Source organism: Oncorhynchus gorbuscha, linkage group LG02 (genome assembly GCF_021184085.1).
Source record: "Oncorhynchus gorbuscha isolate QuinsamMale2020 ecotype Even-year linkage group LG02, OgorEven_v1.0, whole genome shotgun sequence".
NCBI classification, from domain to species: domain Eukaryota; kingdom Metazoa; phylum Chordata; class Actinopteri; order Salmoniformes; family Salmonidae; genus Oncorhynchus; species Oncorhynchus gorbuscha.
The window spans coordinates 98,050,199-98,065,122 of record NC_060174.1 but is presented as its reverse complement, the minus strand read 5'-3'; the positions used below and the strand labels follow the sequence as shown (position 1 = coordinate 98,065,122).

At 41.5% G+C, this 14,924-nt stretch overlaps 1 protein-coding gene across 4 annotated transcripts in view; it reads right to left on the bottom strand.

The window, feature by feature from the left end:
- Nucleotides 1-1,586: 1,586 nt before the first annotated feature.
- The window catches only part of gabra1 (gamma-aminobutyric acid type A receptor subunit alpha1), a 33,125-nt gene continuing 19,787 nt past the window's right edge, over nucleotides 1,587-14,924 (bottom strand). For all 4 annotated transcript variants that reach the window (XM_046328606.1, XM_046328589.1, XM_046328597.1 and 1 more), the window contains exons 7-10: nucleotides 14,368-14,511; nucleotides 12,044-12,196; nucleotides 3,492-3,694; nucleotides 1,587-3,007 (exon numbers count right to left, since the gene is read on the bottom strand). In XM_046328606.1, the coding sequence (XP_046184562.1) occupies nucleotides 2,681-3,007; nucleotides 3,492-3,694; nucleotides 12,044-12,196; nucleotides 14,368-14,511 (827 nt within the window). In that variant the 3' untranslated portion in view covers nucleotides 1,587-2,680. The remainder of the gene's footprint in view (nucleotides 3,008-3,491; nucleotides 3,695-12,043; nucleotides 12,197-14,367; nucleotides 14,512-14,924) is intronic.

Sequence of the window (14,924 nt, the reverse complement as noted above, 5' to 3'; positions counted from 1 at the left end):
TCAAGACATAATGGTAGAGTAATTCACAATCACCATCAACTTTGTGATTACCCAGCAGAAAAAAATGGTTAAATGGCTAAGTAGGTTGCATGGTTGATTAAAGAGTTAAGCTTTTTACAACACCTTTTGAATTGGATAAACAACGGCCAAAGAAAAAGTGAATTAACGTGGTGCAAAGCTGTCCTTGCATAGCACATAGCTGACTACATACATGTAAAGTATACTTCTAATGTGCTAAAAGCATAACAATAGATTGGTACAAACAATATTTATCATTATCTTAGCTAGTATCTTTTATGAAATAGTCATATATGCATTATGTATATTATATATATATTTATACTCTTTTCGTCATGATATTAAACATCCATACAATACGTTTGAATTGAATTATCCATGTATTTATATTTGTACATTTCACACGGAACTTGTGTTCCTGACGCAGTTTGAAACAGACTACTCTGTGCACGGCAGAGTGAACCTGCATACTGAAAGCCCTCCATCTCCAGGAATGGATTCTGTCTATTGGTCGTAATGCAACTGACTCTCTCCTTCTCCCTAGGGAAACACTGACCTTTTCACCCCTGTGCACTGATATACAATACACTCTAGTCTTTCTACAAGGTCCAGAGATGTCATCACCACTGCACAATGTCCAGTACTATAAACCCCATTTACTGTAAAAACACCCCAGCCCGTGCTATGCAATACCCCCACTCTCAAATTGGATCATAGATTTCTGAAAGCAAGTCTGGTGCTGACGGCTTGAAAACCACAGAGAAGAGAAAATATAAGCCATTGCTCGTGATCGTTAATCCAAAGATATTTTGGATAACAACAATACACATGGAACTATGACTACAGAGATCAGCATAAAGCTACCATGGATATCATCCCGGACAATGCATGTTTTAAAAATTCAGATTTTCAAAAAGCCCTTGCTAATCAATATTGCTACATCAACAGAATTTGAGAAGGACAATTAACTTTAACTTGCCACATCTGGGAAAACATTGTCTGTTGGAATGAGAAAATAAAAAGAAAGCAAACATGTTTTCACGTTTGGTTTTAGAATCTGTTGGTTCTCTCTGAGGAGTGATTGACATCATGCTACAAAAATATAGATATTCAATACCGTCAAAGAACTACAAGACATTTCCTATGCGCAGAACACAGCACTAGCCAATAGAGTTGAGTGCCTCCGCCTTCTCTCTCATCAACATCAAGCAGCAACAGATGCAGTCCAAAAAGCAGCATTCCCCTAACGGCATGTGAGACTGAAGGCAGTGTAGCAGCTACGTTTTAAGTGATGTCTAAAACATCGGTAACAGAAAAAGGGAACTACGGCGCCATCACAGGGTCACGGAATAGAGCATGATGGAAAACTTAGTGTCATCAATCATGGGAGTAGCCTTTCCTTAGTGGCACTGCTCTTCACTCTCAATGTGTTGGCCACTGCCCGCTCGGTGCAACGCTCACTGCTACCAGCCATCTTAGAAATTAAACAATGTTGCTGACAGTCCTCTGGGCCCTGTACAAATGTCCCTTTAGGGGCTCATCTCTGCCATAGAAACCAGAAACCAAAGTAAAGAATAATAGTGTTTTTTAATTCTAAATATAAAATGCATTCCGACATTTAGACTTCGACAGTTTTACATTCTTACTCATTACTATCCCAGACCTGACACATTGCTGGTGTCAGTACACACATACACACAGCTATGGAATTAGTTTAATATATATTAACTTATACTTGATAAGTACTTGATAACTTGATAAGCACTGGCAACGTTGACCAGCGATCAGTGGAACGCTGACTTGGTAAGAAACAGTCACTTTGGAGTGAACCAGTAAATACTCTCTTCATACAAACTATTTTCAATGTTTCATAAACAGTTAAAGAAAGAAAAGCTTTTTTTGCCAGGAGTTGTATATCTATACCATTAGTTACTCTTTGAAAAGCTTAAACATAATGTTGACATTTCTAACACTTGATCATATTTACAAAACAACTAAATTCATATTACTCCTAATGTTGCACATAGAAACAATAAAATCATTTAGCTTCTTCTAAAATCGATGAATGAATGATGTTGTTTCCATTGAGACATGTTTTATTGCTATTGCTGAACCCCTATCTTGATTCTTTCAACAAAAGGAAATGAACAAACCCTAAAAACATCAACTACAGAGAATAGAGGAATATTTGATGAAGATTGAAGGTAGCATTTTGTCACTGATATCAAACAAACTGGTCCATTGGTGAAATAAATGTTGATTGATCTTTGAAAAAGAAAAACGCCCAGTCCATGCAAAAACACATTTCTTTTACAGTGTTAAAAATGTAATGCAAAACAACAACTGAACATATATCAGAAAACTAAAACAAATAATAGTTAACAATTGTTGGGCTATGTGCATTTGTAGAATAGCATTCTCTTGTGTATATCATATATTATTTATAGCATATTTTCTTTAGTAGCATAATCCCTCCCCCCAAAAACAATTCCCATGAAATAGTCACCACATTGATCCTAAGACCTTTACTCTTTTCTATTTTTTTTTTAAATCTTGGAAGGTATTTGACATTAAAGCAATGTGGCGACTGGGAATTCAACCAGCATGAAAACCATGTTTTCAGAAAATAAACATTCGGGGGAAAAAGAAAGAGGGATTGAGATTAGTGGGATCCTGGGGTCATACCCTGTAACTTAGGCTTTTTATTCAAGTAAGTTGCCCAGTAGACCAGGTTAAAGGTTCCAAAGAGTAAGGGGAAGGCTATTCTGGCGATCCTGTCGATCTTGCTGACGCTGTTGAAGGTCTTCTTGGCCTCTGGTGGCTTGGGCTTGGGCTCTTCCTTGGGCTCGGTGGGGGGAGGCGGAGCACTTTTGGCAATGGTGGCCAAACCAGGATCTCTGGCAATGTTTGGAGCGAAGGCTGTAGCAGTGGCGGCAGTGTAGGCGGTGGTGTTGTTCTTCTTCAGGAGGGACTCCTTCTTCTTCTTTTGCTGCATGAGAGGTAAACAGACAGTTCCTTGGGTTAGTTTATGAGAAACCAAACCAACAAAGCACATTGACAAGCAAACAATTTACATTTGGGACAACCTCTACGGATAAGTAGAACAAAACATGGCGAAACATTGTGTGAGAGTTTGTCTAATAGCACTCTCAGTGTTGTTCAGGAGAAGCTGAAGAACACATAGTAATGTAGTTCTAACTGCACTGGTGACACAGTGACGACCTGAACACTATGTAGGAACACTAAACTATTCATATTTTTGTCATGTCCCATGAATATCATTTCCACTGAGATGAGCAAATGACATAAAAACAACCCTCGATGTTGTGCTCCAACTAACTGCTCAGGTTTTAGGTAGAACACTCCCGATCTTGATGTTTAGAAACAATTTGAGTTTTTTTAAATCTTAATATGTCACAAAATGCGTATTTCTTAAAATTTAAATACAATATATTTTATAAGAGGGAGAACACCTTCTCTGGCACCACACTTTTTCCATCCCAGGCGTAGCCCCTCTTTGTGAAGTAGTTGACTGTAGCAAACTCAATGAGGGCGGAGAAGACAAAGGCATAGCAGACTGCAATGAACCAGTCCATGGCTGTGGCATAGGCCACCTTGGGGAGAGAGTTCCTAGCACTGATACTGAGGGTGGTCATGGTCAGCACAGTTGTCACTCCTGTATGGACAGAGAAGGAGAATGGGTTACATTCTAGAATGGAACAAAGCATGTTCTTGCTTGTTTTGGTTTCACATTGTAGGCTAAATACACATATTACATTCAACAACTACACACTGTCCAATCTAGCACATGTGGGCATTTACAAAATGGGGATGTTCTGGTCAAATTAAAACACCCTGTTGTTGACATATGTAACACTGCACATCTTGAATCAGTAACAACATAATTGGTCACTGGGTAAAATTGCTTAAATGGATGAAGCATGAGCTACCATTATGTTGGCATCCTGAACATTAGATTTTGATTAGCTGCCGCAAAGCTTGCCAACTTCTCCAAAGCATCCCTGATTCCAACTTCATGCATTACATGAAAAACGAGGCTGCAGCCCCAGAGAAATGGGAATGATCATGTAATGCCGGTGGAGACATCATTTAGTTTTGATAAAAGCACCAAAACACATGCGTTTCTTTTTAAGCCTGCATAATACCTGCGCACGAAAGGTTGGATGAACTTAAAAACAGAAAGAGGGAGGGTGTTAAGCCTACAGGGTTATGTGAGGTCATCATGTACTATAGTTGGGGTTTGTTAAAGCAGAGGTGAGAGCAGGGCTGTTGGAGAAGAGAAGCAGGTCAGGGTATGTCTGTCGGTGCATTGCTCACCCACACGGACTGCTGCAGATGTTTACACCACAAAACAATAACAGCCCAACGGCTTACACAGAGAACTCAGCTGGGGCCAAGGCAATTCAAGGGACAGAAGGAGAGACTGGTCATGAACTAGCCAGTATACAGTCTTCCTCCACCACCCCTGTGTTATACTGCAATGGTACTGGCTAAAACAGGTATATAGAGAAAGGATAGTGTTAGCCTTGTCAGCAGGATCAGAATCACTTATTCACTAATTACATTTACCCATACCTAGAATTTGACTTTGTGAATAGGTGCTGCCAGCAATAGACAATGTACAGACAGGATACAGACGCACAGTCAAAAAAGACAACATACAGAAAATACTGTACAAATACAGTGAAAATAAAACATAAAACTCTGGAGTATACAGTAAGCTGAACTCCAACATACGCTTCTAAACTACTGTTGTCTCTCCCTACTCTGCTCTGCTTGGATGACTGTGTTGACTGAGACCGAGATGGAGAGATTAGACAAATCAGAGAATCAACCTGGTGTTTTAGAGATAGGTTAAAACTCAGTGACTCCACTGACCTTGGTCCTGTGACTTGGTTTGACCTTGGTACTGTGACTTGGTTTGACCGTGGTCCTGTGACTTGGTTTGACCTTGGTCCTGTGACTTGGTTTGACCTTGGTCCTGTGACTTGGTTTGACCTTGGTACTGTGACTTGGTTTGACCGTGGTCCTGTGACTTGGTTTGACCTTGGTCCTGTGACTTGGTTTGACCTTGGTACTGGGACTTAGTTTGACCTTGGTCCTGCGACTTGGTCCTGTGACTTGGTTTGACCTTGTTCCTGTGACTTGGTTTGACCTTGGTTCCTGCGACTTGGTTTGACCTTGGTCCTGTGACTTGGTTAATAGACAACCTTATTCTAATTAATCGTACTTCTTTTTAATTACTTTTATTGATGAGAATAGAAAATAAAAATGTTTTTCTCACAGTTAAATGCAGAATTATTCTAGACTTCACAAAGATATTACAAACTACATTTGAAAATAATTTTCCATGGTGGTGTGTGAGGCTCTTTGATGTCTATTTAACTCTTATGACCTTACTAAATAAAAAAATACAAATTTCAATCACAAATGAGACAGCACACGCACGCAATCTCAAAGCCACAAAAGCATCTGGCAGTGGAGCGGTTAACGTTCCCCTCTGAGCTCTGAATGCTATTGTTTGCCATCAGAATGATGAATTCTCTCGTTCCGATGATGTGATGATGACTCATAGTCCTACATCCCATTCACGCTCATTCTATTCTGATCTCATAGAGTTACATGAGGCTAACAAAGTGATGCTAATAATACAATCACGTCAGCAACAAATAATAAAATCAATACAAAATTCAAATGTCCCCAAAATATGCATGTTCACTCCATTTGTAGAGGGACCACTAGATTTTGCAGATAGCCTTGTATAAGGCCAAGCTATGATATAATTTCTACTCGACTAGAGTAGTATGACAGTGGGTGGAATTACTTTGAAAGATCATACTACTATCAAGATGTCTTTTCACTGCCATAAAAACAATCTTGATCGACCTCGGACACTTTCCTTTATTGTGCGGTGTCAAATCAGCTTTCTATTACTGTCATCATGTGGGTCCATCATGGGCTTAGAGTGTTTTTGTGTCTGGACAGGGCTTTACAGTAGAAATAGCTACGTGCTGTGAAAGGCAGCGCCCCCAACATGACATTATCCCCTCAGCAGCTCAGTCACCTCAGTCTGATCATCACTGGCTGGATTTCCATGCTAGGAGATTTGCCGGGGGTGATTAGAAGTTGAGGTCTCCTACACGCTACCCTTTTGTTAGGAGCTCAGCTGGAATCCATAGCCTGCAGGAAAACACATCACAACTGCATCTAACCGTGCCTGAAGATTTGCGCGGGGGGGGAAGGGGGATTGGATGGATAAGTGGGTTTGGGGAAGTGGGAGGGGCATGCGACAGCCAGTCATGAGGCTGGTTTAAGGCAGCAGCCTCCATCCTTCGTTAACCCACCACACTCTTTCCCACTATCATAAATAGAGACAGCAAGCTGTGTTGCCATGGAAACAACTCGCCGGCTCTAACTTTGTTACGTCTTCACAACCCTTCCCCCACCCCCCCAAAAAGCAAGTGTTAAAATCCCAAATGATGCATGGAATGCAAACAAAGTAATGTGTTTGGCATGGTAACATTTACTTATAGAACAGAGAAACACTGTTCAGTATTTAGATTCCTTCTCACCTAAATGAGCACAGCGACTGAATCATTACATTACTCTATTTGACCAGTTGGACTAATAGGCGTGGTGGCCCTTACTGAACAGAAGCGCCCATCTAGAAAGTTCTGTGTGGATTAGTAGTTGTTTAGCTCAGTTTTTGGTATTCCTTCCACTCAATTTAGCTCAATGTGCAGAAGCACTGCCACTTGATTCAGATCAACACATCTTCTAACAAGGTTTGCCTCCACACACACAGTAGGCAGCAGGGAAGAACATTTTAGAGATAAAGAGTAATAGTGTCGGTCACACCGGTCACGCCGGTGGCTGATAGAAAACGCTGTCACAAGGAAATCATGGATGAATCATAACAAATAAATCAAGTATATGAAATGAAATCTCAAATAAACTCATATTTAACTTCTTACCACTCCCAGCAGTGAAGTGGTCCTCTCTATTCACCTATCAGAGAAGCCTGCTGTGTCAACCTTAAGACTACTGCTTTATTCATGGCCTTATCAATAACTAAAACGTATTCTGCACATGTCTAACCATGCCAGTGGCACACAGCAACCCAGAAGATGTTGTATAGCGGTACTCTGAGAGTGTTTACTGGGGGGAATGTTGCAAGAAAGATGTGTGCCAGCATCACATCTCCGTAGCTGATTGGTCTACCCACCCACAGTCACTCTCTCTCTCTCTCTCTCTCTCTCTCTCTCTCTCTCTCTCTCTCTCTCTCTCTCTCTCTCTCTCTCTCTCTCTCTCTCTCTCTCTCTCTCTCTCTCTCTCTCTCTCTCTCTCTCTCTCTCTCTCTCTCTCTCTCTCTCTCTCTCTCTCTCTCTCTCTCTCTCTCTCTCTCTCTCTCTCTCTCTCTCCCATTGTACCTTAATCAGCAGATACATCAAAAATCAGCTGGGCACAGCACAGCCAGTACATACACTGTGGATGGCTTTAAGAGCAGGGAAGAAAGACAGCTAATCTTCTGAGCACCGTTGATGTCTATGACAGCCACAGAGAGAGAATAAAGGACAGGGTATTTGCTCCAAAATGTAATATAATGTAACATATTCATACAGTTTTCCTTTCAGAGTCATATAATCATTACCATATAGGTATTTTATTTTATTGGGATGATAGATAAATAAATAGAAAATCATTTTTCCACTGCAATAATCTGTCTCTGAATTGATCTGCCTTTAATCGTAACAACGACAAATAGATAACCCTACCTAACCCACTGCTGTGTTTTTAAATTGCCTATTTATCTAAAAGGGAGGCTGTGTGTGAATACTCTGTTTTCTCACTCACACGGAACCTATTAACCAGGAGGCAATACATTACAATATCTTATGTTAGTTAATATGACTTGATGAGACAAATACTACTACTCTAATTTCACTCATTATTTCTTAATGTCTTGAACAAGTTACATTTGAAGAGTTGATAAGATATGCTTGTTACAAACATCAGTATAAAACACTAGTACAGATACAGTATAGTACAGTATAGAACCGATACAAGCATGTACAGCTGATTATTGGAATCTTAAATTCAACTGTCTCAACTGAAAAACAATCAATAAGAATAGCAGCCATAAATAAGCTGTTTGTCAATAGCCTAGAGTTGATTGAAGCACCGGTGCGTCAATCTAAGTTACATAACAAAACGATCCCCATCAAAATCTTTCAGTTTCAGATAGAGATACGGTGCTTTTCAAAAGTATTCACCTCCTTGTCATTTTTCCTATTTTGTTGCATTACAACCTGTAATTTAAATGGATTTTTATTTGGATTTCATGTAACCGACATACACAAAATAGTCCAAATTGGTGAAGTGAAATTTAAGAAATAACTTGATTTAAAATCAAATTAAAATTGAAAAATGGTGCGTGCATATGTATTCACCCACTTTGCTATGAAGCCTCTAAATAAGACCTGGTGCAACAAATTACCTTCAGAAGTCACATAATTAATGAAATATAGTCCACCTGTGTGCAATCTAAGTGTCACATAATCTCAGCATATATACATACACCCCCAGAGTCTGCAGCACCACTAAGCAAGGGGCACCACCAAGCAAACGACACCATGAAGAACAAGGAGCTCTCCAAACAGGTCAGGGACAAAGTTGTGGAGAAGTACAGATCAGGGTTGGGTTGTAAAAAATCATCTCACAGAGCACCATTAAATCCATTATAAAAAAATGGAAAGAATATGGCACCAAAATAAACCTGCCAAGAGAGGGGCGCCCACCAAAACTCATGGACCAGGCAAGGAGGGCATTAATCAGAGAGGCAACAAAGAGACCGACGATAACCCTGAAGGACCTGCAATGCTCCACAACAGGGATTGGATAATCTGTCCATAGAACCACTTTAAGCCATACACTCCACAGACCTGGGCTTTACGGAAGAGTGGACAGAATAAAGCCATTTCTTAAAGGAAAAAGTAAGCAAAAGCATTTGGTGTTCTCCAAAAGGCATGTGGGAGACTCCCCAAACATATGGAGAAGGTACTCTGCTCAGATGAGACTAAAATTGAGCTTTTTGGACATCAAGGAAAACACTATGTCTGGCACAAACCCAACCCCTCTCATCACCCCGTGAACACCATCCCCACAGTGAAGCATGGTGGTGGCAGCATCATGCTATGGGGATAATTTTCATCGTCAGGGACTGGGAAACTGGTCAGAATTGAAGGAATGATGGATGGTGCTAAACACAGGGAAATTCTTGAGGGAAACCTGTTTCAGTCTTCCAGAGATTTGAGCCTGGGACAGAGGTTCACCTTCCTGCAGGACAATGACCCTAAGCATTCTGCTAAAGCAACACTCAAGTGGTTTAAGGGAAAACATTTAAATGTCTTGTAATGGCCTAGTCAAAGCCCAGACCTCAATCCAATTGAGAATTTGTGGTATGACTTAAAGATTGCTGTACACCAGCAGAACCCATCCAACTTGAAGGAGATGGAGCAGTTTTGCCTTGAAGAATGGGAAAAAATCCCAGAGGCTAGATGTGCCAAGCTTATAGGGACATACCCCAAGAGACTTGCAGCTGTAATTGCTGCAAAAGGTGGCTCTACAAAGTATTGACTTTGGGGGGGTTAATAGTTATGCACGCTCAAGTTTTCAGTTTTTTTGTCTTATTTCTTGTTTGTTTCACAATAAAAAATATTTTGCATTTTCAGAGTGGTAGGCATGTTGTGTACATTAAATTATACAAACAACCTAAAAGTCTATTTTAATTCCAGGTTGTAAGGAAACAAAGTAGGAAAAATGCCAAGAGGGTGAATACATTCGCAAGTTACTGTATTGCGTCTCAATCCACCGCATCTGGCAGTGTCGCACTTCCGCATCTGCAGTGAAAGGTGGCATAGTTAGAGTGGTGTTTGTCAGACCGTGTCACCGTCTCATCACGAACATCATGGTGTTCTCTGGGACTCGTCTGAAGATAACCAGTTCCGGATTCAAAAACTAATGGAAGTATGGAGGCACTTTTGTTCCTACCTTAAAAATAGAGGTTCAATATGTGGAAATATATGTATATATATTTCCTACGATACCTCAAAACTTGCTTCTAATGATTAATTGTTTTACTGTCCTTTTTGTCATTTACTGTAATTTTTGTGACTTTTATGGGCTTTAGTAGTAAAGGCCCAAATCAATATTTTATCAAAATATATATATATATTTATATACCTAAAGGGGTCCTACAATTCTAAATCAAATAGCTAAATGATCCATAGTATAACCATCTTAAAACAATTCATATGTCAGTTTATGCATCAAGGTCAACCTCATTCCCCTACTCCTCTCTCTGCCATGTGATGAACAGCACCAGGTAGGCAACAGTACCACAGGAACCCTGCAGCAAACATAGTACAGGCTGGGACTGGTGCTGAAAAACACTCTTCCTTACACTCACATAAAGGCTGTATTATGGAGCTCGGAAAGCTCTTTTAATAAATACTAGGCCATGGGAGACACTGGGCGATGCACAGAGAGAGGAGAAGGTAAAACAAGGACAACCCAGCTGGACAGTACTCTGCTCTGCTAAGGAGAAGCTTCAGACTGACCAACAAGAGTCTTCCTTCTGAACGCTGTTGCGTACGAGCTGACACACACACAGCACTCTCTCTCACACACACGCATATCCACACACACAGCACTCTCTCTCACACACACGCATATCCACACACACAGCACTCTCTCTCACACACACGCATATCCACACACACAGTACTCTCTCTCACACACACACATATCCACACACACAGCACTCTCTCTCACACACACGCATATATATCCACACACACAGCACTCTCTCTCACACACACGCATATCCACACACACGCACTCTCTCTCACACACACGCATATCCACACACACAGCACTCTCTCTCACACACACGCATATCCACACACACAGCACACACACGCATATCCACACACACAGCACTCTCTCTCACACACACGCATATCCACACACACAGCACTCTCTCTCACACACACGCATATCCACACACACAGCACTCTCTCTCACACACACGCATATCCACACACACAGCACTCTCTCTCACACACACGCATATCCACACATACAGCACTCTCTCTCACACACACGCATATCCACACACACAGCACTCTCTCTCACACACACGCATATCCACACACACAGCACTCTCTCTCACACACACGCATATCCACACACACAGCACTCTCTCTCCACACACACAGCACTCTCTCTCACACACACGCATATCCACACACACAGCACTCTCTCTCACACACACGCATATCCACACACACAGCACTCTCTCTCACACACACGCATATCCACAGTCACAGCCACTCACAGCCAGCACACACGAAATATCCACACACACAGCACTAACTCTCACACACGATATCCACACACACAGTTGAACGCATTCCACTCTCAACACACGCATATCCACAACACAGCATCTCTCACACACATGCATATCCACATCACTGACTTTAGAAAACCAGCCAATGTTGATTTATTAACTGACTTTAGAAAACCAACCAGAATGTTGAAATTTATTATACTGACTTTAGAAATTCAACCAATGTGATTTATTATACTGACTTTAGAAAACCAACCAATGTGATTTATTATACTGACTTTAGAAAACCAACCAATGTGATTTATTATACTGACTTTAGAAAACCAACCAATGTTGATTTGTCAGTGATACTTTTCCTTTGCTTCGACACAAACTCATTCATTGATGGGCGACAGACTTACTCTATCAAAATTGAGATATAGTGTAGTAATTGAATCCAGAGCTACATGTGAAGGGACGTTAATAAGGCAATGTGACGAGGATCACTCTGTTCCCATCACAATCTCAATGAAAGTGTAGGTCTGCTGTGGTTAGTTACCACTGGGTGTATGTCAACCGGTTTACGTTCGGCATGAAGTAGTAGGGACTCACCGAACACAGTCCTGGCTGGGACGGACTCTCTGTTGAGCCAGAAGGACACCTGGGACAGGATCACCGTCATGATGCAGGGCAGGTACGTCTGGATGACAAAATAACCAATCTTCCTCTTCAGGTGGAAGTGTGTCGTCATGACAACATACTCTCCTGTTTTTCAGGAAGGTGAGACAGAGGGAAACAGAGAGTTGAAAAGCATGAGAAGGGGCTGTGTCATCTGAGTTGGAGAGCCACTTCATAGAGCTCTAGTGCTCCTGTGAATCCTAAATATTTGATCTGATATACTCCAAAAATGTGTGAGAGTGCAGTTCTTCTCTGCGTCAACGTACACCCCTTCCAAAACAGAAATAAAAGCCAATTAGAAAGAAAAGATATGGAAACTAATACATCCAATCAGTCTATGTAGTGTGCTGGTTTTGTGCACTCCGTTATCTTCAGCTGTCGTGTAAGACCATTAAACCATACCGAACAGGAAGTCTGTCTATGTGTGCTTTGTAGAGGTTAGTCATGTTATGGACATGGAGTAGTTTTATTGCCAGACATTTATTACTATTGTTTAGGCCTCATTTATCAACTAATTGAATAATGTGGCATGGAGTTAGTTGATAATAACCCAATTCATCAATGCATTTAGAGCAACACCATATTGAATGCTCTGCGACAGCACTGGGAATAACTTATGTCAGAGTTACCCAACTGGCGGCCGCGCGTGGATTTATTTGAAATATGTTGCCAAGTATTCCCACACAGAGAGAAACGTGATTGTATACAAATGTTTGCAAGGTTTGAAATGATTATGTTTTAGTCAAATATTACATTTGTTTGGGCTTCTTGCAGTCAACTTGCATACAAATGATTTGAAATCATGTTTCCGGCCCCCGACCATCGGCTGAAGAAAACATTGGCCAGTGGCTGAATTGAGTTGATGATCCCTGACCTAGGTAGTAATACATTGGCTTTTTATGTTTGACAGAGATTTAAACAAAGGAATCATTCAATGGTCATGCAACATTAATTACATTGGTTTTGGTAAATCAATGGTTCCTCAGAATTAGCATATATAATTGAATGAGATAGTGTCAATACCTATCAAACACAGACCAATACAGAAACACTCAAATCTACCTTTCGGCCTGCAGTTAAATGCACTGTAAAGGGGTCACCGATTTTACTTTGTCACTACCTTTGCCAGTATCAATGTACCAAAAATAAAGTAAAGGATGTGATGCCCACAAGGGAAATGACAAATCTGGGACATGTTCTCAGAGTAAGCCTACAAACACAGAGCAGTGGAAGTGAGAGAACAGAGAGGAAAGTATAGTGTAGGTACCCACCACATGACCAAAATTATGTGGACACCTGCTTCTCGAACATCTCATTCCAAAATCATGGGTATTAATATGGAGTTGGTCACTCATTCGCTGCTATAACAGCCACCACTCTTCTGGGAAGGCTTTCAACTAGATGTTGGAGTATTGATGCAAGGACTTGCTTCCGTTCAGCTATAAGAGCATTAGTGAGGTCCAGCACTGGTGTTGGGCGATCAGGCCTGGCACGCAGTCAGTGTTCCAATTTATCCCAAATGTGTTCCATGGGGTTGACATCAGAGCTCTGAGCAGGCCAGTCAAGTTCTTCCACAACGATCTCATCAAACCCTTTCTGTATGGACCTTGCTTTCTCTCTCTCTGCCTCTGTCTCTCTCTCTGTCCTCTCTGCCTATGTCTCCCTCCCTCCCTCCCTCCAATGTCTGCAAGCTTTACACCACTCCAGCCGACACTTAGCATCACGCATGGTGATCTTAGGCTTGTGTGGGGCTACTCAGACATGGAAATCCATATTATGAAGCTCCCGACGAACAGTTATTGTGCTGACGTTGCTTCCAGAGGCAGTTAGGAACTCAGTAGTGAGTGTTGCAACCGAGGACAGACTATTTTTACGCGCTACATGCCTCAGCACTCGGCGGTCCCGTTCTGTGAGCTTGTGTGGCCTACCACTTCACGGCTTAGACGTTGTTGCTCCTAGATATTTCCACTTCATAAAAACAGCACTTACAGTTGACTGGGGCAGCTCCAGCAGGGCAGTAATTTAACGAATTGACTTGTTGAAAAGGTGACATCCGATGACGGTGCAACATTGAAAGTCACTGAGCTCTTCAGTAAGGCAACTCTACTGCCAATGTTTGTCTATGGAGATTGCATGGTGGTGTGCTCGATTTTATACACCTGTCAGAAATGGGTGTGGCTGAAATAGCCAAATCCACAAAATTGAAGGGTTGTCCACATACTTTTGTAAATATAGTGTACTTTACAAGGGAAACAGACCTGTGCTGGACTGTACAACCCCAGAGTCCACGCTTTGCCCCATCAGATCATACTGGTTGAGCCGAGAGCCATCTTCAGCCACCACAACAGACTGGGCTGCCCCTCTCGTCCACACGTACACAACCTCAGCCCTGGTGTAAGCATCTGTCAGGAAGAAGAGAGAGCAGTGGTGTATATTCATGGATGCCAAGGATAGGCAGGCTTCCCCCCCAAAATGACCAAGAAATAAACATAAAATAATTAATATTTTGTTTGTGTTTAATAATTTTCCTTCAATTCGCAAGTGGCTGAATGTATCTCACCGGAGAAAAGCATCTGAGCGAGTAAAACAGCGCCCCTCTGTCTCTGTATGTGTAGGCCATCTATTTGATGCTGTCTGGTCAAAAAGAGTATGACATTGTTGCCGCCCGTAGGATTGAATGCAAAATACAAAATAATAGCCAATCAGCGTTGCGCTCAACTGTGAATGGCCCTGGCGCACCAAAAAAAAGCCAGTTGGGATTTGGGATCACTCCAATCACATCACATCGAGAGCAATACGTCATTGACAGAAACAT